Source organism: Rhea pennata, chromosome 13 (genome assembly GCF_028389875.1).
Source record: "Rhea pennata isolate bPtePen1 chromosome 13, bPtePen1.pri, whole genome shotgun sequence".
Taxonomy (NCBI): domain Eukaryota; kingdom Metazoa; phylum Chordata; class Aves; order Rheiformes; family Rheidae; genus Rhea; species Rhea pennata.
This window is the reverse complement of record NC_084675.1, coordinates 22683481-22706322: the sequence shown is the minus strand read 5'-3', so window position 1 is coordinate 22706322 and position 22842 is coordinate 22683481. Positions and strand designations below refer to the sequence as shown.

At 51.6% G+C, this 22842-nt stretch overlaps 1 protein-coding gene across 7 annotated transcripts in view; it reads left to right on the top strand.

The window, feature by feature from the left end:
* The window catches only part of ANKRD11 (ankyrin repeat domain containing 11), a 163045-nt gene that overhangs the window by 136716 nt on the left and 3487 nt on the right, over positions 1-22842 (top strand). For all 7 annotated transcript variants that reach the window (XM_062586535.1, XM_062586532.1, XM_062586533.1 and 4 more), the window contains 8 exons: positions 6662-6832; positions 8253-8456; positions 10450-10592; positions 10967-11114; positions 11972-18696; positions 20413-20511; positions 20620-20763; positions 21973-22065. In XM_062586535.1, the coding sequence (XP_062442519.1) occupies positions 6662-6832; positions 8253-8456; positions 10450-10592; positions 10967-11114; positions 11972-18696; positions 20413-20511; positions 20620-20763; positions 21973-22065 (7727 nt within the window). The remainder of the gene's footprint in view (positions 1-6661; positions 6833-8252; positions 8457-10449; positions 10593-10966; positions 11115-11971; positions 18697-20412; positions 20512-20619; positions 20764-21972; positions 22066-22842) is intronic.

Here is a 22842-nt window from a genome sequence, read left to right as displayed (position 1 = left end):
CGCATCCTGCCGTCCTAGGAGCATGCTCGTGTTCCAGCTCTCGCCAGACCCACGTCTTTGGCTTTCCTGAAAGAACGGGAAGCAGTTCCCGTGCTGTGCTCGGCACTGGTGGCTCTGCTGGGCTCCTCGGCTCGCAGCTCCTGACAGCAGCGCTGCGAGCGGCACGTCGGCAGCGAGGGTGGATTAAGCGACGGCAGGGCACGAGTGGAGGTTTGCTCCCTAGGCTTGGAGGAGGTTGAAGCGAGCAGCAGAAGAGCTGCTTTAAACCGGAGAGCCGAGCGGTGCGGTCGGGCCCCGGGCTGCGGCGGGCCGCGCGCTCCTGCCGGGCCGCAGCGCCGTGCTGAGCGCCGGGCGCCGCTCGCCGTGGGGGTTGGTGCAGCTTTCGGAGCTGCTCGCCCATGGGGACTGTTTCTCCTAGTTTTCTGAACGTTGCTGTAAGGTGTTGCAGAAAAGCATTTGTTAGATGCAGGAGCCTGCAGGAGCCAGGGCAGCTCGGAGCCATTCAGCTGAGCTCTTCATGTAAGTTCTCTATTTAAATTGGGTGGAAACCCCCCCACACACACACTGTGTCCTGAGTAACATTTTCCAGAAAGAAAAAAACTCCATTTGCAGCTCTGTGCTGCATGGGACAGATCAGGGTCTGGGAAGCCGGTTCGGAGCTCTTCTGCAGCTTCACATCCGCGAGGCTGAGCCGGAGCACGCCGGACCTGGTGCTGAGGTTCGGAGTTTGGGCGGCGCCACGGGAGGCCCCGGGGCACGGCGCTGCGAGCCGGCTCTTCCCCGGCCTGCCCGTGCGCCCTTCGGGCCAGCGGCAGCTTGGCCGCCGCTCTCCCTCGCGGGGAAATCCTGCCGGCGCTCGGGGGAGCGAGGCACCGGGCAGCGAGCGCCGCGGTCGCGTAGCGAGGCAGCAGCAGCGCTCGGAGTAGCCGCCGGCTGCCGGTGCGGGTCCGGTGCCGTCGCCACGCGGCGCTTCCTTCCTGCGAGGAAGCGCCCGGCGGAGCCGCGTTTCTGCAGCTCCCTCCGTTGGCCCCTCTTTGCCTTATCACAGCGAGGGAGCGCGAGAGACGCATTTTGATTTATTTTTATCTTGTTGATCACATGCTTTTTAATGTTAAATGTTCTGTGGGGGAGGAAATTTCTGCAACTGCAGAATTAATAGGAATTCAGGGTTTTTCAGTTGAACTTTGCTGTGGGTTTTTGTGAATCACAGGCTCTGACAGCCTGCAGCAGCCAAGTCGTACTGATGGAAACATTCCTGTTCTCATCGCAAATTCCCCCTGCACGTACGCGCCGGGTGGCCCTCCCAAGCCTGCGGCCCGTGCGCCGCAGCTGCGCCTCGGGGCTGCCACGCTCCGGCCCGGCCCGGCCCGGCCCGGTGGGTGCTCAGCACCCTCGCCCCTGCCTGCGCGAGGTGGGATGCAACCGGGGGCGGCCAGCGCAGGGAAGGCAGGACGCGATGGGATGGCTCGGGGCCGAGGGGGAGCACGCGGCGCGGGACCCGGCGCGCTGCCTGCTGCCGTGCACCCTGGAGCTGCCCAGGCCAAGTTGTTTTCTTGCATGTTGAATTTAATTGTATTTTAAGACATCAAAAAAACACCCGCTTTCTTGTGATCTGATTTTTTCTTCTAGCTCCGTTTCTGCTGCCAGGGCAACTGAAACGCGGCGTCGCCGAGCTGCCCGGGGCTGTCCGTCAGCGCCCGCGCGTTCCCAGGGCTCGCGTGCGAGGCTGCGCGCCTCGTGCCGCCGGGTTGGAGGGGCTGCCTGGCACGAAGCTGTGATTTCCCGAGTGCAAAGCTCCTGTCAGGAATCCGGCTGCAGACAGTTGATGGATGCGGCCTGTGCAGCGGGAAGGAGGAGCAGGGTACGGCGGCCCGGGCGCGGAGCTGGGACGGGTCCGCCGAGCTGCGGCCCGGCCGGCCGGGAACGGGCGCTGCCGCCCTTCCTCCCCCACGGGGCTGTTAGCGGCTTGGCGAGCGAGCCGAGGAACCCTGGGCTCCGGGGCAGACCCGGCTCCGCTGGCAGCGGTAGCCCGGCCCGCTGGGCTGTGTGCGGAGGTGGCCGCAGGCCTGCAGCGGGCCGGCGAGGCTGCAGCACGTCCCTGCGCTCTACTCCAGCGTCACGCGGCGGCGGCCGGGGACGTCGCTTCGCCGCCGCGGAGAGGAGGCCTCCCCGGGAGGCAGACGTGCCGCGCCGCGTGGGAGGACGGGGCCCAAGGCTGTCTAGGTGTGTGGGGTCCTGCCCCTGCCCCGAGACCCTCTGCACCCTCCGAGGAGCCGAGCCGTGCCCACGGGGAGGGATCCCCAGGAAGGAGAAGCTGAAGGACTGGGACTGTTCGCAAGGGAAGAGAGGAAGGGAGGAGGCAGGGCGGGGGTGCCGAGGCCGGCCGGAGGCTCGGGCCCCGGCAGCAAGCCTAGCCGCCGTCGGGAGGACGTTTGGCTGCGCAACGGGCAGCATGGCCTTTAGAGAAGCGTCGCCCCCGTAAACGTGCAGGCCGAGACCACTCTGGCGAGGGGAGCGTTTCCCACCTAAGCTGCTTTTTAACCCACGGCTCCAACCCGGAGTCGCCGTGCTTCCCGGCAGCCTCCCGAGGCAGAGGAGCGGGCCGGCCACGGGCCTGCGGCGCAGGGGCGCAGCGTGCTCCATCCCGGCGCGCGGAGCCGAAAGCGACTCGCGTTTCGGGTATCCCAGGCAGCTCCTGGGCGTTTGCAGCGACACAGCGGAGTCGTGAGCGCTCGAGCGCTCGGCCGCGGAGCTGGCTTGCTCCCCTGGGAAGGGGTTGCCGTGAACCGTTGCAGCTCTTTACCCCTCAACTCTGCTACAGGTTTTCCCGCTGATTAAACTGAGTCCAAAAACGGCACCCTGGAGAACACGTTCCCTGCGTGTCGTATGTGCTCAGACTCCTTCCCGAGGCTCTTCCGAGGCAGCGAGGTCTGGGCAGGGGTTTCTAAAACGTAGCCGGATCGAGCCGCGCGGGGCTCCCGGCTCCGAGGCCGGCGAGAGCGCGGCACGGGGCGGCTGGCTTCGCCCCACCACGCTCCGTGCTGGCCGAGTAAAAGCTTCCTCCTGCGAAAGCTTTTTGCAGCCGAGGTTTCTAGCGGGAGCTGCGCGGATGATGGGAATGGCACCTGGGTGCCGGGCGAGGTCGTTCCGTTAATCCCATGTGGTCGAAAATACCTCGCTTTCAGCCGCTCCGTTGGAGGATCTCCCCTGACGGCCGTTAAGCCGTCTAATTCAGCGCGGCCGGAGGAAGGGACTCGTGTTACGTAACGTGTGTTATTCTCGGATCCCCAGAAGTACGCTGCCTCGACGGCGTCAGCGGGGGACGGGCGCGCGTGCTCGTGCACATGCCAGTGCAACTGCTGACCTCCGAGCGCATGAATAATTACTGAATATCAGAATTTATGCTGATTGGCGCTTGAGGCTTTTGCATTTAAATCTGATTTTGCAGAATCAGTGGTAAACAGATGCAAGACTTGGCCTCTCCTCCGTTCAGCTGGCTGCTGCAAAGGCTCCTGCTGATTCACTGGGAATCCTGCTTGGTTCGCAGGCAGGTTTGGGGGGAAAGGTTTTGCTCAAAGGTTGTCTGCGGCACGGTGCCTGTGAGAATAGCAGTGATAAAAAAAATAGAAAAGAAACATTGATTCTTGTGGATTCAGAACTCTGTTAGCAGCCTGAGGGAGGAACATTTGGTTCTCTCTGAGCCTGTCAGCAACATACGTGTCTCATTCAGGTGCGATGAAGAAACTTTCTGATTTCAAGAGACGCATCTGTCTTAAAATATACATACCTACATTTTTTTTTCTTTACCTACAGTTATAAGTAATACTAAATGCAATTGATAGGGGATTGGAGGCTGCTTCTGCTGGGGAGGTCAGCCTGTTTGCATTGCCGTCGCTCTGTGCGCACTGCTTTGCACAGCTGAGCTGCCCGGTCAGCTGCTGCGCGCGCTTTGCATGGTTTCACGCAGTGCTGGAGGTGAGGTGTTGCAGGTAGGAAAATGAGATCCTAAAATCAGAACAGTCAGCAGAGGGTTTTGAGCAGAGGCTGATTTAAAAAAAAAAAAAAAAAAAACCCTTAAAAAGTTGGTCTAATAAAGGTCACTTAAATAACAAAATTTGACAAAATGACGAATATGACAAGACAAACAGAGCCAGGTTAAAGGTTGCAGGTTGACCCATTTAAACCCTTTTCCCAAGGCTGCGGGACCTGGGCTGGTGCCTCTGGTTGTCACAGAGTCCCCAGTGTCCCGGAGAGCCCGGCCCCGAGGGAGCCAGCCCGGGCAGCGCGGCGCAGCAGCGGTGGTCCTGGCGTCCCCCGCTCGCGGCTCGAGCTTAAGCAGCTTGTGCACTCAGAGTTGCCTCCATGATGCTCTTTGACCGTGCATTACAACGACACAGATGTGCCAGGGAAGAAAATGGTCGCAGTTATTAGTCCATTAAGCTTCCCTCTGTTCGATCCGCTGCAAATCCACCTGGACCTCCGTATCCCCCCGCTTGAGGATGCTGGAGCCAGAGGGAAGGCGGGCAAGCCCTGGGATTAATTTTTATTAGGGTTTCCCCTCCCAGGCTGCTTCCGAGTTGAAGCTCGGTCTCTCAGAGAGTGTTATCAGACATTTACGTGATTGCAAACCCTATTTTTGAGACTCCCTGTATCATCCTTGTTAGGCTTACTGGGATTCTCAAAATACCTCCAGCAAAATAATAAGCATGTTTAGATTCAGACTTTTGAGCAGAAGAGACCTTGCCTGCGTACCTCACCGAGAGGCGTGGAGATGAGCTGCGTCCTCAGCCCACCTAAGGCGCTTCAGGGTGGAGGCGTTCCTCTTCGGGGAGCAGATGCTGGCGGGCTGGCTGCTGCGAAAGCCCCTCCGCGTCCTCCGCACCTGACTGCGTCCTGACGAGCAGCCCTTCCCTGCGGGGCTGAGGCTGGCAGGGCCCGGCTCTAGTGACTGTGAGAATTACAATTTTCTTACATTAGAAAGATTTTTACCTCGCTCTTCAAAGTCACAGGCAGGATTCGCTCTCTTGTAGAACAAATGTGATCAGTTAGATACCAGAGTTTGTTTGTGCAGGGAGGTTTTGAGCGGCTCGCCCGTGCTTGTTGCACGTCGTGATACGGCGAGGTGGTTTGCTGCTGCTCAGATTTCTCCAGCCACATCTCGCTGGTGTTGATTCAAAGGGGCATTTGAGGATGTGACTCTGGGACAAGGAACCGCTCACCTGCGTTTGATATCTCTGTGGCTTCTAAGACTGTTGATGTTGTCCTGAGGTGCTCTGTACGCAGCACGAAGCGTGCAGTTAGCCTTAAAATCGACTTACATTAGTGCTTTAGAAACACCGATGAACGAGGAGGGATTCTCACGCGCTCGCTCACAGGCGCACACGGGCATGCACCCCCCCCGCCCCGCGTCGTCTTTAGGCTTTTGGGAGGTTTAGGGCAGTCCAAGGTGCATGTGACTTGGCTTATTGACAGGAAGCTGTTGTGCCATTCTGCAGATGCAAATTCTGTCTCACGTTTGGTTGGCACCAGTAAAGGAAACTTAATTTTTATTTCCTAAACTGACACCTTGCAACTTTAATCCCTGATACGTCCCTGTGGCCGGACTCTGCTGCTGGCGCCCTGCAGACCTGCTGAAGAGCAGGCAGCAGGATTGCTGCTTTCTCCAGACAGGAGCATCAACAAGCAAGCAAGCAGAAACACGTAGGCAGGACTGCTAACTTGCCTTGTATGGGAACAGGATCAATATTTACATAGAGAGAAGCAGAAACCTGCTTAAGGAAAGCTGCAGATTCAGACCTCTCTCGGGGGTTAGGTTCCTTGCCTCTGGGCTTTTTTCAGCGGGGGACGTGCAGGAACGGCTGTGGCTAAGCAGTTTGTCTGCCTGACTTCAGGTGCACGCTGTCCCTCCCTGGAAGGAGAGGATCGGCCTGCTGCTGCCCGGCACCGTCCTCTGAGCACCAGCCCTGCAGGGGTCCGTGGTGTCGTGGTGGTTTGAATGCAGACTGTGACTTGGCTGTGATACGGGGGTGAGGTGGCAACGTTTCCGAGCTGTTCGCCTGTGTCTCGTTAGCACTCTCTGTTGATGCTTTTAGATGCCTCCAGTTCAGTCCATGCTGTGGTGGCATAAGGCTGTGTTCGCTCCTCGAAGCACCATGGCATGACATGGAGGCTCCTAGAAGCAAGATGGAAGGTACAGTACTGGCAGCGGCCGCCACTGTGGACTCGCTTTCTCTCCCTCTTGCGCTGCTGTTTGAAGGTGGGGGGAGAAGGGAGTGAAAGGGGGAGGGGAAGAAAGCTTGAAAAAATGAGGAAAACCATTAGAAAGCTGCCAGTGACCTGTGCCAGGAAAGGCCGAGGTAAGGTGCCCCTCCTGCCCCGGCCGGCCCGTCGACCGCGCTGGCGGCGGAGGCTGCCGCCAGCCTGGGGTTGGGACGGCGGCGGTGGGAGCGAGGGCGTCCGTCCCCGGTGCCGCTGCGGGGAAACACCAGCGCTTCTACCACAAGGATGCTTCCTTCGCCAGAGGCTGCTTTTAATTTGTGAAATACTGAAATGGATTTGGAAAGCTGCTGTGAGCATTTTGCTCAGCAATGAAGGTGGTTTTCGGTTATGGTGATGTTCATGGATGAAACCTTCCTGTCTTTTGTGTCTCGTTGCATCACAGAAAAGCAGGGTCCAGAACGGAAGAGGATCAAGAAGGAGCCCGCCACGCGAAAGCCCGGCTTGCTGTTTGGAATGGGCCTTTCAGGAATCCGGGCCGGCTACCCGCTCTCCGAGCGCCAGCAAGTCGCTCTGCTTATGCAGATGACAGCAGAGGAATCTGCAAACAGCCCAGGTGAGAGCTGAAGCGCGGTTTCGCTCAGAGGTGTGGGCGGCCACGCGTGAGCTCGCGGCGAGCCGCGCGTGTGCCTGGGCTGCGCAGTGCACAGCTGCGTCGGTTACTGGCTAGTTAGAGCAGGTCATGCACACCAGCGGAGATGAGCTGCCACCCGGGAAACGCGAACGCTGGGGCTCAGCTCGGTCCTGCTGCCTGGGGAGAACGCAGAGCAGGGGGTCTGGGGCGAAGCTGCAGGACGGAGGCGCTTCGCCCCTGCCCGCCTTTCTCTCTTGGCTGCTTTTTGTTTCCTGCCATCTCCGTATTACTGCCCAAGCTTTAATAAACCTATCCAACTCCAAAGTACTTGTCCAAAGAGGCGCCAAAGGGCTGATTTACTGCTCTGCAGGGTCTGCCCCTTTCCGGCGCCGGGGGCTGGGTGCTGGGCCGGGGGCGCCTCGGGAGCCCCGCGCAGCAGCACGTCCCGGTCCCCTGGCTGCCCGGGGGGCTCAGGCAGCGTGCTGGGCTGCCGCCGGCGTTCGCACGGGGCTGGGGACTGCCGACCCTTCGGGCAGTTGCTCCCCATGTAAGGCAGTAGCAGAAAGAGGTGTCCTGTGGGCCAGATGCCGGCCGTGTTAGAACTTGGGGTCCCGGGTACCTTCCTCTGCGCCGGGTGCCCAGTTCCTGCTGGCGGCTCGGGCTGCTTCAGCGAAGGAGTGGTGTGAATAAAAGACAGAACGTCATCCTCTTTAGGTATTTTAAAAATGTTTCTTCTTGTGGAAAAAGGATGAAACTGGTAACCAGTGCACACTGTAACTTGAGAGGCAGAGCAACTGGAACATGTTTACCATGGATTTTGTATTTTAGTAATTTTATCTGTTGCATATGCAATCCCCTCTGGGGTTTGTAGATGCATTGTGCTCTCTGTTTATTTGTGTCTGCATCTTACGCACAAACTTTGCAGTTTTTAGCCACCTGTTTTGTTGTTTTTAACACAAATCTAGCAGCTTATGTCGCTGTTATTGTGGCGGGGGGAAGCTGCGTAGTCTCAGAGCCTTCAGCTGCTCTCCCAGGAAGTGTGTGCTCTCCTCCCAAGGCTCTCAGACCTCACATGTTCTTGGTAAAAGGCCACTTCCCTTAGGAAATGAGGTTTTAGGGTAAGGAGATGCATTGTCTACTCCTAAATCATGGGATTATTGCCTACAGTCTTTTCAAGGACTACAGTTCTCTCCAGTGGGCTTTGGCAGCCTGCAATTAATATTTGTGTTATACACACACAGGCTTTCCTCTGTCTTCACATCAACTTCCGAGGTTCAGTTGTCTCTGGGTGCTCAACATTTCAGTTGAGAGGCAAGATTAAATATATTGCAACAGCTCCCTCTAAGGGTTTTGGTCTTCCTTTGAGTTGCAGTTCTTCACTTCGTTCCTCTCCTCCTTGCAGTTGACACAACACCAAAGCATCCCTCTCAGTCTACAGTTTGTCAGAAGGGAACTCCTAACTCTGCCTCCAAAACCAAAGATAAAGTAAATAAGAGAAATGAGCGGGGAGAGACTCGGCTGCACCGAGCTGCCATCCGAGGAGATGCCCGGCGCATCAAGGAGCTCATCATCGAGGGTGCGGACGTCAACGTGAAAGACTTTGCAGGTGAGCAGCCCCGGAGCGGCGCGGCAGTCGCTGCCGCGGAGCCAGCCCACGGTCTGTACGTTTTCCCATCTGGCAGAACGTTCCCTCTCCTAGAATGGCTCCTACCAGAGACAACAGTTTCTGTATAGCACAGATTTGCTATTTATAACGAGGGGACTAACCAAAAATAACATTACCCTTTTGAGGGGAAAAGTCTTGCTATCCTTTTTTTTTTTAAAAAAAACAAAACAAAACAAAAAAAAACCTACTAGAGAGTTGACAAAGTAATAAATCCTTGAAAATCATCAGTTCCCACGCTAGGGTTTGGCAGCTAAATTCTCTGGCTGTCCTGCCGGTACTGAATACGCTTCCGCTCGGGGAGGAGAGGCTGAGCTGGACTGGCTCGGTGGTGCGTCCTTGGGCTGTCCCAGCCCCGCGCTCTGCGCCTGTGACAGGGACCCTCTTGTCTGTTTGCTGCTTCCCTCCCACAGGGGTGTCGTCTTGAAAGTCCGGAGGAGGATTTGCAAAGGGAGGTGGGCTGGTTTAGCTCCTGTTTTGCTTAAAACATAAGAAACTATGTGCACAAAAATATTAAAAACATTAGGTTTGTAAAATCATTGCTCCAGCGTTGAATGGCAAATAGCTACAACGCTCTGGATTTTGAGTCTTTTTTAAGTGCAGAACCTGAGTGCGAAGCCAAAGGGGAGCTGTGCTCGGCCCGCAGACGGGGGAGATCAGCCTCCGAGCTGCTCCAGCGGTGAATCCAAACCGGAAGGTCCTTGGAGCGTTCTCTCTGAACCTCAGCTCCCTGCCCGGACCTGATAGCACCTCGACCTCCTCCGTTCAGCTGGGTTGCGAAGCTCTTGTTGCTGGCGGTGGGAATTTTAGACAGGCTGACGGGATATATGGGAAGGCTGAGTTGGAGGCCGTGTGCAGGACGGGGAGAGGAAAGCGGGCTGCGGGGTGGCTCGTTCGGCCGAGCCCTGGGAGAAGGGAACAGTCTTGCAGCAGAATGGTAGTCATGAGATGAACTGTGTCGTTCCTGCACTCCCGTACCCACGAGGGGGCTAAATTAGCACGAGGCAGCCTTTCTTCTGGCACTTCCAAGAGCTTGACTTTGCTTTTTAATGTTCTAGCACGATTCTTTGCCTATAAATAGATACGCATGTTCCTCCGCCTGTATGATTAATATCGGTGCTAGACTGAAGTATTGGTTGTGATGAATTTTGGTCACAGGTGCCCCTTCTAATGCCTCCAAGTGAAGGTAACTGAGTAAGCTCCCACGACACTATCAGCAAAACACTTGAGGAGCCATATGCATTTGCTGGGAAACTTCAAAACAGTTTCTGCTTAAAAATAGTCTGTTTGAACTTGATAAAATGTTTCATTCTGTATTCTTCAGAGGTTTGTTTGAGAGGGAGAGCCGCTGTTACTGTGGAGATCTGCTGTTTGGCTGCTCTCTGAAATCAGGACCTGTTTGTGGTGGCAGAGCTGCTTGCTTTGGAAAGCAGGCAGAAAATATTTGTTCGGTCTGTGTGTGGGATGTTTCAGAGGAACGTCTGTAGTTCAGAACTCGTTTCTGACTCAAGCAGCAGTGTTCCTCTTACGGAGGAGTAGGAGAGGGGATAGGATTTGAGATCTGGCTTCCACAAGCAATTCTCTTAATTTCATACGCAAAACTTTGCCTTTTGATTTCCCAGAGCTGCGTCAGTTCTAGCAGATGATTTGTCTGTGGCACGTTGTGCTACTAAAGGGAAGAATGGGCTGGATTCACCCAGCGAGTGTTTGGGGCTACAAGGCACAGCTGCGGGTTTCTTACGCACAGAGTCTTTGTCTTGCAGACCCGGCTGCACCGCGTGGGAGCTGGTCAGGGGACAGTCGTGCTGGCCATCAGGGCCACAGGCGCCCAGACACACTGGCAGCTAGAGCTTCTGTGGACAGAGGATATTTTTCACTGGTTTTAATTTTTTTCGTAGAGATGATGCCCGTATTACGAGTGTCTGTTTACTTGCAGGCTGGACAGCATTGCATGAGGCGTGCAACCGGGGTTACTATGACGTTGCAAAGCAGTTGCTTGCTGCAGGCGCTGAAGTCAACACGAAGGGGTTGGATGACGACACCCCGCTGCATGATGCAGCGAATAATGGGCACTTCAAGGTTGGTTTTTGCTAGATTTTATGGCTGGCTTTTAAGGAGAATTTCCCTGCCCCAGTGCTGTTAAATATTTTGTTTGGTGTTCCCCTTTGCAGGAGAATTCGTCATTTTTCTTCCGGGGTGGGGAAGAGAGGCATCATAGCTTTGCATCAAGTTCTTCTCCCTTCTTTGCTGCCCAGATTAATTCGTTTTGCCTTTTTTTGTCTCCTTTCTTACCAGTGACTCTTTCTGTCCTAAGGCCTGTCCTATGGCCTGAGGAGAGGCTGCTCTGTAGCCTGAGGACATCCCCCTTTTTCTTGTATATCTGGAAACTCTGCAAAAAGCCTGGAACTGAAACATCTTTATGAGCATCTTCAAGTCTCGTTTTCTGTTTTCAGGTGGTGAAATTGTTGTTACATTATGGAGGGAATCCTCATCAAAGCAACCGGAAGGGAGAGACACCTTTAAAAGTAGCTAATTCCCCCACCATGGTGAATCTACTCCTGGGAAAGACCACGTATCCCTCTAGTGAAGAGAGCTCAACAGGTGAGATTGACCTTTATGTGAACATGGGAGTGATGTCTGTGGCCTGCAGCTGTCTGTTAATACAGATACGTTAAGAGGACAGTGAAGTTAGACTGTTGTCAGAATATCTGCACGCTGCTGTCACGGTCAGGAGTCCATCTGTAGCTGTAACTCTCAAATTCAGACAACATAACTACCAGCCTTTAGCTCCGGGAGCTCTAGCTGTTTGCCCTGGAAGCCTACGTTGAGATCACTTGCCTGGTGCAATCGAGATGTAGGATTGGAAGCCAATTGCAGGTAAATGGATGTCTTACCTTTAAAATGTCAGTAATATTCCAGCTTGTTCATAGAAAGGAGGAAGTTTGAGTGCACATATTGTGTATTTCCATCCCTTCCCAACTAGGGAGTCAAGGAGCTCTGCAGTACCAGTGCTGGCGTTTTCAGGTTGTGCTCCTGGGCCAGTATTTAGTAGGGTACACTGCTAGAGCTTGCCCTGCGAGTGCCACCATCGTGGCTGTGCTGGATGGGAAAGGTTGCAGTAGTTCTAATTGGAGAAAACATTCAAGCCCTATGGGGAGTCTTAGCCAGCACTCTATTTGCACAGTCATAACCCTATTAACAATTTCTTTCCCGTGATACACCCTGGACGTTGTTTTCAGGAATATCCCTCACAGGTTTGATACTGAACAGCTGTTTCTTTCTGAAAGATCTTCCAATTTGTATTTTGAGCTTTTAGCCGCATACATGGCAAAGGCTGGGTGAGGAGAAGGGGCGCCAGGGCTGTTCCCGAGGGTTTGAGGTCTGTGCAGCAGGCTGTGATGATGTTCCCTTCCCAGGGCCCCTCGGAGGCCTAACGCTTTGTTCTCTTCTCTCTGCAGAGACCTCAGAAGAGGAGGACGCCCCTTCCTTCGCTCCCTCCAGCTCTGTTGATGGCAATAACACAGACTCAGAGTTTGAGAAGGGTTTGAAGCACAAGCCCAAGGCTCAGGAGCCCCCCAAAACCATCACCCCGGTGAAGGATGAGTATGAATTTGATGAGGATGATGAACAGGACCGGGTACCGCCAGTCGATGACAAACATTTGCTGAAAAAGGATTACAGAAAAGAGACTAAAGCAAACAGTTTCATTTCCATACCCAAAATGGAAGTGAAAACTTATACTAAAAATAACACAATTACACCAAAGAAAGCTGCCCACCGCATCCTATCGGACAGCTCGGATGAGGAGGAGACTAGCGTTGCTGTGGGGACTGGGGAGAAGCTGCGACTTTCGACTCACTCGATATTGCCCAGCAGCAAGATCCGGGAGCCTGCCAGCACAAAGACGCAGAAGGAGAAAAGCAAAGTAAAAAAGAAGCGGAAGAAGGAGACTAAAAGCAAAGAGGTTCGGTTTGGCAAAAAAAATGACAAATTTTGTTCCTCTGAATCAGAGAGTGAAAATGTGGAGAGTGAGGAGGATGATAGAGACTCTCTTCAGAGCTCTAGCTGTGTAAAGGACTCCAGGCTAGTGCTAAAGGAATCCTCCTTGTTTAACTCTCTGTCTGCCTCATCGACCTCTTCTCATGGGAGTTTAGCATCCCAAAAACATAATCCTAATCTTACAGAACAACACTCCAAGCACTGGAGGACGGACAATTGGAAAACCATATCTTCTCCAGCTTGGTCAGATGTCAGTTCCTTATCGGACTCCACAAGGACGAGACTGACAAGCGAGTCAGACTACTCGTCTGAGGATTCGAGCTTAGAGTCACTAAAGCCAGTCAGGAAGAAACCAGAGCACAAAAAGAAAAACAACCCACACAACACTGTTTCTGAGAAAAAGAATTCATTCCATACCAATGTGGATGGAGCAATTCCAAAGCTGGACAAGGAGGGGAAGGTTGTTAAAAAGCATAAAACAAAACATAAACATAAAAACAAGGAGAAGGGACAGTGTCCCATCAGCCAAGACATTAAAATAATCAAAACTTTCTCTTTTGAGTTTGAGGACTCTAAACAAAAGCCTGAGAAAGGCTTAATAGTAGAGACAGAAAATCCAGTCGAAAATAAATTGAAAGTGTTAAAGCATGAGCGAGAACACTGTAAGAAGGAAGAGAAGCTCCCCAAAGGTAAAGTGGAGGAGAAGGAATGGTTGTTTAAAGATGAGACTGGAAAATCCTCAAAAGAGGAGAAATCATTAAGAAAAGTCAAGGATGGTAGTAAAGACATGAGTAAATCCTTCAGAGAAGGATTAAGTAAATCAGAAAAAGAGAAGCCTGTAAAGGAGAAGTCTCCCAAAGAGGAGAAGCCCAGAATACACAAGGAAGAAAGAAAGAAGAAGTCGAAGGACAAACAATCAAAATCCGAAAAGAAGAATGATCTGAAGGAGGAGAAAATTGCTAAACTAGAGAAAGAAAAATCCTTCAAAGAAGAGAAAGAAAAATGCAAGAAAGAAAAAGTTTACAGGGATGAGTCTGGATTTGATGAGTTTAATAACAAAAGCCAATTTGCTGAAAATGAGGACACAAAGTTCAGCCTCTCAGATGATCAGCAAGAGAGATGGTTTTCAGACTTGTCATCAGATTCTTCCTTCGATTTCAAAGGTGAAGATAGCTGGGATTCTCCAGTAACAGACTTCAGGGAGATTAAAAATGACACTGTGGCAAAATTAATCATAGAACCTATGAAAGAGGAAATTAAAGACAAGAAAAAGGAAAATAAAACGAAAGAGAAGAAAGAATACAATGAAAAACGTAACGAAAAAGACACTTTCTTAAAAAAGAAAGAGAGAGACTATGTGGACAAAAACTCTGAGAAGAAAAAGGACCAAACTGAAAGACACAAAGTTACTCCTAGTTACTTGCCTGAAAAGGACAAGAAAAGGAAGGATTCTGCAGAAAGTGTCAAAGACAGAAAAGACAAAGATACAGGTGACAGCAACAAAGATAGAAAAGACTCCTCTGATAGCTCTAAAGATCGAAAAGATGTTAAAACTAAGCAGGAAGAGCCCTATCGAGATGAATTTAAAGACTATGGTTGCGAAACATTCTTCAAGGATAAATCTGACCCTGAGTTCAGTGGCAAAAGTCTGGAGAGTTGGGATAGGCACCATTCAGGGAAGGAGAAGGAGAAGAAAGATGCTCCTGATAAGGAAAAAAAAGAAAAAGTGAAGCCAGAAAAATACAAGGAAAAATCCAAAGAAGGCGACAAGGAGAAAAATGAAAAAGCTGCTCCTGAGAAAAACCTGAAAGACAAAGAATTAGATAAAGGTTTTAAAGAGAAAAAAGAAAGTAAAGAAAAATACAAAGACCTGCATAACAAAGACAAAGAGAGGAAGAGTTCTTTTGACCAAGTTAAAGAAAAGAAAGAGAAAAACTTCTCTGCAGATAGAGAAGACTTCTCTGAGAAAAAGGAGGAGAAGAAGAGCAAAGAGAAAAGCTGGTACAGCATCGCAGACATCTTCACAGATGAAAGTGAAGATGAGAGGGATGATTACAGCTTAACAGGGTTCAAAGTCAGTGAAGCTGTTGGGAGTGAAATGCATCGACTAGACAGTCTGCAGGAGAAGGATGATGGTGCAGCTGCTGAAAAGGAACTCTACACCGAGAAACACCGGAAGTACTCCTCGGACAGGCAACATTCAGGGGAAAAGCAGAAAGAGAAGGAATCTAAGGAGAAGAAAAAGGACAAAGGAACATCAGAGGGCGGAAAAGAGAAAAAGGAGAAGAATTCCTCTGAGAAACACAAAGAGAAGAAAGATTCTACGGAGAAGTACAAAGACAGGAAAGACAGAACATCCATAGACTCCACTCAGGAAAAGAAAAACAAGCAAAAGCTCCCTGAAAAAGCTGAAAAGAAACACGCCAGTGACGATAAGGTGAAAAACAAGCATAAGGAAAAGACGGATAAAGAGCATTCCAAAGAGAAAAAGTCTTCAAAGGGAGGCGAGTCAGAGAAGAGCCTATTGGAAAAATTGGAGGAGGAGGCTCTGAATGACTACAGAGATGACTCCAATGATAAAATCAGTGAAATCTCTTCTGATAGCTTCACAGATAGGGGACAAGATCCAGGACTGACCAGCCTCTTTGAGTCTTCTAATCTCTCCCTTACTGATGCCTCTGAAGAAAAATTTAAAGATTCTCTCCCTTTGCCCTGCCTGCAGGACAAACTCAAGGAGAAGGAGAGACACAGACATTCCTCATCTTCATCAAAGAAAAGTCATGAGAAAGAAAAAGCAAAGAAGGAGAAGACGGAGAAAAAAGAAAAAATAGAAGAATTTAAAGACTCCAGCAGAAAGGATTCCACTCATTACGAAAAAGATTTCTCCGTGGATGGGGAGGCTTTTAGCACTTCCTACAACATGAAGGCAGAGCCTGATGAAGAACCAGAAAAAAGCATTGAATACTTATTTTCTGAAAAGAAAGATAAAAATGATTCTGAAAGAGAGCTGTCAAAGAAAGCAGAAAAAGAAAAGACTTATGGTTCCGGTGCCATCAGCACAGTGAAAGAGAAAAAGAAGCGAGATAAACACAAGGAAAAGTGGAAGGAAGAAAAGGAAAAGCATAGAGACAAACATGCAGATGGTTTCTTTAAACATCACAAAGATGAGCCAAAGTCAACAGTTAAAGACAAGGACAGTCCTCAAGTTACCACCTTTAAAGATAAATCAAAGGAAGAAAACCTCAAATTTGGTGAAACCAAGCTGAAGGAGAAACTCAAGGAGAGCCAAGAGAAAGACAAAACAGAGTCAATAAAAATAAGCAATGGAAATGAAAAAATAACCCTTTCCAAAGATACTAGCAAGAAGGATACCAGGCCAAGAGAGAAACTTCTGGGAGATGGTGATCTGATGATGACCAGCTTTGAAAGGATGTTGAGCCAGAAGGACCTGGAAATTGAGGAACGCCACAAAAGGCACAAAGAGAGAATGAAGCAAATGGAGAAAATGCGACACAGATCTGGGGACCCCAAATTAAAGGACAAAATTAAAAGCGCTGAAGAGGTGCGCAAGAGGAGCCTGGATCTGGCAACAAAGAAGCCGTTAACGCTGGATACTCAGCTCAAGGACAAGAAACTTAAAGAATTAGGTCCACTGACTCCTATACTGTCACCCGACAACAAGGCACAGCCTGCTGTTGGGACAGATTCTAAAGACTGGATAACTGGTCCTCAGCTGAAGGAAATCCTTCCTGCGTCTCCCCGGCCGGATCAGAACAGGCCGACAGGTGTTCCAACCCCAGCATCTGTGGTATCTTGTCCAAGCTACGAAGAGGTGATGCAGACACCAAGGACTCCTTCATGCAGCAATGAAGACTACACAGATCTGATGTTCGAATGCGCTGACTCACAGCACTCGCTGCCCATATCCACAATGTCCATGAATGCATGCTCTCCATCCTTCTTTGACAGATATACAAATGTTTCTAGCGGGCTCCCTGAGAATCCAAGTCAGACCCCAACACGTACCATACCCTCTACGAACCTTTACCGTTCTATCTCTGTTGATATCAGAAGGCCACCTGAGGAAGAGTTCAGTGTTGGAGATAAATTTTTCAGACAGCAAAGTGTCCCAGCAACATCCAATTATGACTCTCCAGTGCAGCATCTAATGGAGGAAAAAGTTCCCCTTCCCTCTGTTCCTGCAGAGAAGTTCCAGTGTTTATCTCCTGGGTATTATTCGCCTGATTATGGGGTTTCATCACCTAAAGTGGAGGCTTTGCACTGTGCACCAGGAGCTGTCAGCGGAGTTGCCCAGTCACCTGAAAGTGTCTTTTCTGGTTTACAAGCAAAATCCTCCCCTTCACATAGAGATGAACTGCTGGCCCCCTCTGTAGAAAGTGCTCTTCCTCCTGATCTTGGCATGCCGTTGGATACTACAGAAGAGCAGCAAGCTACTGCTTCTATTATGCCACCAGAACCTACCTTTTTACCACCTATTGAAGAAAACCATTTTAGTTCAGCTATGCCAGAACAAAACAATATGGACTGGGACAACCCTCCATCCGGCAACCCTGACACTGCAATTCCTCCCAGCCTGATGGGCAACCCAGCAGAGCACTCTGTCGGCTGGTCCATGGGCTCAGAACTTCTGATGAAATCTCCCCAGAGGTTTCCCGAGTCCCCTAAACCACCGCTCTGTTCCCTAGAACCAATTCATCCCACACCAGTAGCCTTCATTCCCACAGATACGTCATACCCAGTTTCTCCTATATCTTACCCTCTGTCTGTGTCTGAACCAGGGCTTGATGAAGTCAAGGAAGATGCTGAAGAAGCAGTTCCAGGAGAAATAGCAACTGCTAATGAGCAAGCGCCATATATGTCCCCTACTAGATTAGACACATTCTTTAATAACTGCAAGCCTCTTCCAGAAGAAGCACCTGAGATACCTCCAGAGCCCCCTTGTATGCCAACAGAAACTCAGGCAGAAGTTGTTAAGACACCAGAAAACAACTACTTGGAAAATAGTAATACTGCACCTGCAAATACAGAGGAGCCTGTAACATGGCCTGATCCATTCACCAATACAGAAGATGATTTGGACCTTGGCCCTTTCTCACTACCAGAGTTGCCGCTCCAACCTAAAGATGTTCCAGAGACAGAGATGACAGAAACAGAACCAGTAGAAGAAAGTCCTGTAACAGCTTTAGAAACAAATGCTGGGATTATTAAAGCGAATGCATCTGTAATAGCTTCCAGTGAACAGGAGGAGCCGCCAGCCAGCCAGCCAACTACTGCCCTGCCTGTGGAAACAGAACCACAAGCAGAGGAGCAGAAATCGGAAGTGACTGCACAAGAAGCCACCTCAGAAGTGCTGAATGCACCTGACGAAAAAGGAATAGAGGAGTCAGAAGCACAGATTTTCCAGCAGACCTCATCGGAGTCTGCTCAGGCAGAGAGCAAAGAGGTGGAGCCCATTCATGAAGACCTGTCATCTTCTAGTGGGGTGACAGAGAGCAATTCTCAAAGCTGTCCTCCACCGGTGACCACCCCTGAGAGTGGCACCTCACAGGAGAGTGCTGCAGCACGCAGTGGGAGCCAAGTCTCTTCCTCCCAGACAGATGCACCTCCAGGGAACGCTCAAGCAGAAATCATTGAACCAGTACAAAAACCAGTAGCAGAAGCTCCCAAACCACCCAAAATAGAAGAGATTCCTCAGCGGATTACCAGGAACCGGGCTCAGATGCTGGCCAACCAAAACAAGCAGAACGCTGCATCTTCTGAGAAGGAATTTCCTCCTGTTTCTGCACCTTCCACACGTGCCAAAGGCCGAATTACAGAGGAAGATGATTCTCAGACTCAGCACCCACGAAAACGCAGGTTCCAGCGTTCCAACCAGCAGCTGCAGCAGCAGATCAACACTTCCACCCAGCAGACTAGAGAGATGATACAGCAGACACTGGCAGCTATCGTAGATGCTATAAAACTGGATGACATTGAACCCTATCACAGTGACAGATCCAACCCCTACTTTGAGTACCTCCAGATCAGGAAAAAGATTGAGGAGAAGCGGAAAATCCTCTGCTATATTACTCCCCAAGCTCCTCAGTGCTATGCTGAATATGTCACCTATACTGGCTCCTACCTGTTGGATGGCAAACCTCTAAGCAAGCTTCATATTCCAGTGGTGAGTCACCTTCTCCCCTCTCTTATTTCTGCAAGTCAATTTAAAACACGGCGTGAGGGACTCTCCCCTCCCTTGTTGTTACCAGCACAACTGCGTTGTCCCCCTGAAGCAGCGGAAGTGCTCTAACAGTGCCGATGGCACCCCAACGGTGTCTTTAGCATACTTTTAGAACATACTCGCAGTGACAAAACTGAGCCGCGGTTAAGGGGATGGCTGCGTGCTGAGTGCATCCTCTGAGATTGTTGTATTCTTGCAGACAAGACCTTAGGCTGTGCTTAGGAACCTAAGATATTTTGAGGCTTTAGAGTGAGTTTATGTGAATCTGCTGGATTTGAGGCCAGAAGGCAAAACTGCTTTTGCAAGCAGTATAGTAATGGGATAATGAACCTAGAAGACTGTAAGGAAAAGATAGCTGTTCTTACCTCCTGCCATCATTTTACTAAAGCTTCAATATTTGAGTTGCTGATAGCAGTAACTCCTTGGCAATGGGACCTGCATTTCCTTGCTGCACTGTATGAACAGACTTTGCTAATACAAATGCATCAATAAACCTGATGCTCCAGGCAGTAAATCTGGGGTCCAGCCTCAAGGAGGAGGAGGGTCAACATGACCTGCCACGTCAAACTGTGTTGCCTGCTGCAGCTAGTGTGATAGACCCTTGTCCATGGGCCTTTCTTTTGCCTGTCCAGAACAGCAATGAAGTCCGTGCAAGAACCTCAGAGAGGCCCTTTTTGCTTTACTAGAATAATGTTTTTATTGATGTAAAATTCTTACAGAGAACATTCCCTTTAGGAAATATAGATGGATTCTCCTTTTATCCTTACACAAAACTTTGTTTTGAGTAGTTCAATATATCCTACCATTTCAGAAGCCATGAGTCTAAGTGAACCAACAGGCCACGTGTTGGGAGAAATCTCCATTTCCCCCAAGTATGAGCCATGTTGGAAGTGAGGGATGAGAACATGGTGCCTGTTCCTGCAATGAGAGGGGAGTGGGAGCAGCATCTGCCTGGAGCCCTGTTTCATGAGTTAATGCAAGCTTTGCCTGCCACAGAGCCGTGAGCCTGCGGTCACATCTGCTCGTTCATTCCTAGATTAATTCAGAGCTGCCTGCTCTAGTGTTCTGCAGCTTGCGCTGAGCTTGCGGTGTGCTTTGCTCATGAGGAAAATGCAGAGCAGCGTCGGCTGCCTGTTCCTCTGGCTCAGTCCTGTGGCTCTTCCGTCATCCACGTGACGTGCCCTTCACAGGGCGCGGACTGGGCTGCTGCCTCGGGTGTTTCTCTAAGCCTCATCCCTTTGGTCGAAGACTCCCAGGCCCCTTTACAAACCACCTTTGCAACCCCTTAGGTGAGCAGGCAGGTAGCTGGGAGAGCTCTGGCTCCATAGGCTGAGCCCGTCTCTCTGTGCTGAACATCTCCTGCCCCGTTGTCTCATCCCTGCCTGTGGCCTGACCCCTGGCAGGGCACGGACCGTTGCTGCCTGCTGCTGAGCAAAGACGCAGGCTTTGTGCTCCTGCAGCTCTGCGCAGCACCCTGCAGGGCGGCCCATTCCCTCTGCAAGCCCTTGGGAGGTGTCTGCTTTCACCCCATGGTCTTGCTGCCAGCCCCTTCCAAGCCCACGTCCCCTGCCTGCATGGCAGTGGGGGCAGGCCCCACCACGGGGCTGCAGAGGCAGCCAGAGCTGCTGCCTGAAACCCTTTGCTGCCCTGTGTCCGTAGATCGCCCCGCCGCCGTCGCTGGCAGAGCCGCTGAAGGAGCTCTTCAAGCAGCAGGAAGCCGTGAGGGGGAAGCTGCGACTCCAGCACAGCATCGAGCGGGTAAGGGCAGCGCTCTGGGGAGGATTCCTGCCGGGGAAGAGGCCGGGGAATTTCCTGTGCTGGGAACCCAGGGCTGCACCACTCACTGCTTCCTCTGCTCTTCTCCAGGAGAAGCTGATTGTCTCCTGTGAGCAGGAGATTTTGAGAGTTCATTGCCGGGCAGCGAGGACTATCGCGAACCAGGCTGTGCCCTTCAGTGCCTGCACCATGCTGCTGGACTCTGAGGTCTACAACATGCCTCTAGAAAATCAGGTCAGTTCCTGTCTTTACGGCGCTGAAGCGTTGCAGAGGTGCTGCATCTGAGGGAGATGAGTTTTTTCTGAGGGAGGGAGGGATGTTACTATTGCTCTTCCTGCTCGGGTACTGTCACACACCGCAGCATATAGAGACGGGACACGTTGTGAGAGACCTTCTCAGCATGTTCCCAGGTTGACTAGTCTGACTCAGTTACAGGAGGGCTCAAATTGCATGTTCTGTGATACCCCGTGTGCGTGCAGGGGAAGGAAATATATCTGGGAGCGCAGTGGTGCAGGGAGCGTCGTGCGTCTCTTTAGAAGCAATGATGACTCATGTTTATCAGTGAGTCGCAGGACCCTAGGCCCTTCTTCTTGATCAGGATCATCTGCACATTTGAAACGTTTATTTATCTACACTCCAGGATTTCTTTTCATGTTGTATAAAGGGGGGAGAGCCATTAAATGAATTTGTATCTGAATACTGGCATTGAAAGAGCCAGCATCTGTTGCACAGTCCACAGAAAATGAGTGTTTCTTCCTTTGATTTCATATAATTCTGTGCCAGAGAAGGGGGGGAATCACGTCTGGTTTCTGCAGTGTCTGTTGCTGTGCGGCTCTGTAAGAATTAAAAGGCGCTGCAGTGGGACCGAGCGATCCCATCGGCACCCTCTGCCGGCCTGCGCGCCGCGGCTGCGCCACCAGCCTGTCTGCTCTGAAGAAAGCGCCTTGCTGCATTGCAGGAGCGATCCTGTGCAGCGACAGTATAGCGGAATTTATTAGTGCCCTGGCATATTGATTCAGGAGCCCTGGTTTTATTCCTCGGCATTTCTCAGCCAAAAAGTGTCTGCGCTTCTGCGCTGAAGATGTTATGATCTTGGGCGTAAGTTGAAGGAGACCGAGAGCTGCAGGTGCTGGGACAGGGGCTGGCCCAGAAGGACTCTTAGCTCTGCAAGGAGAGCAGAAGGGAGGTGTGTGTGCGTGCACGTGTGTGTATGCCCGCACAGCCCCCGTGCCTGAGGCTGAAACCCCAGCAAACGGCTGCCAGGGCAGCTAAGAACAGCGTGCTCCATCACTGCTCCCTGCAGACATCCTTCTTGTTACCTCAGCCCTGTTTCTGGCGAGAATGTGCTGTAAGAGGCATCCGAATATCGCCTGTTAGGACTTTGACTGTTTTAAGAGAAAAAACAAAGTGCCATGTAATTCCCCTTTGCTGTCTTTTGCTTAGGGAGACGAAAATAAATCGGTCAGAGACCGTTTCAATGCGCGACAGTTCATTTCCTGGTTGCAAGACGTGGATGACAAATACGACCGAATGAAGGTAAGAGGCGCTGGAGCCCTGGCGCTCCGGCTCGCGGCCCGGTTTGCTGCGGCGGCACGTTGCCAGCAGCAGGTTCTGCTCTTGTGCATTGGGCCAGGGAGGGGGATGCAAGATAATGATCCCGGCTGCTGCTTTGAGAGCCCCCAGGTTCTCTGAGCGCTGTGGGCCAGTGAGGCAGCCAGGTGTGCTGCATGCTTTTGGGGGAAGCTGTGTTCATGATTTCTAAAAACGTGCTGGAAGGAGGTGTCCTCGGAAGTTGTAGGCAGCGTTCTGCTAGGGGGAACACTTGTGTGGACCGCACCACCGAGAGGTTAGCACCTCTTCGGGGATTACAGGAGGACACATGCCTCTGCAGGTTCAAAAGAGGGATTTGAGACACATTCTGCTTCAGGTCCTCGATCTCACGGTTACCTCTGAGTTTCCTGCCACATGGGCTTGAGCATCTCGGCCTGTTAAGCCCCCAGGGCCTGCTCCTTACCAGCGACACATGCTGCACCAAGCTCAAAGCCTGTGGCAAATTTACAGGTGGCAGGAACCCATGCAGTGATTTCCAGAGTGCTCTGCAAAGCTCAGGGTAGCAAACTTGGGAAGTTGCAGTGAGGAGGGATGCTGACCCTTTCCGCTGGCGACGCTGGAGGAGTGGGCGGCTCAGACGTGAGCAGCGGGCAGAGTGGGATTTTCCTCTTGGACAGCCAAGGGCCGCTGGGGAGGCTTCGGGGACTGTCTGCTGAGGCTGTTCCCAGCGGCGGCAGTGCTCTGAGTGCTTACGAGCCTTCA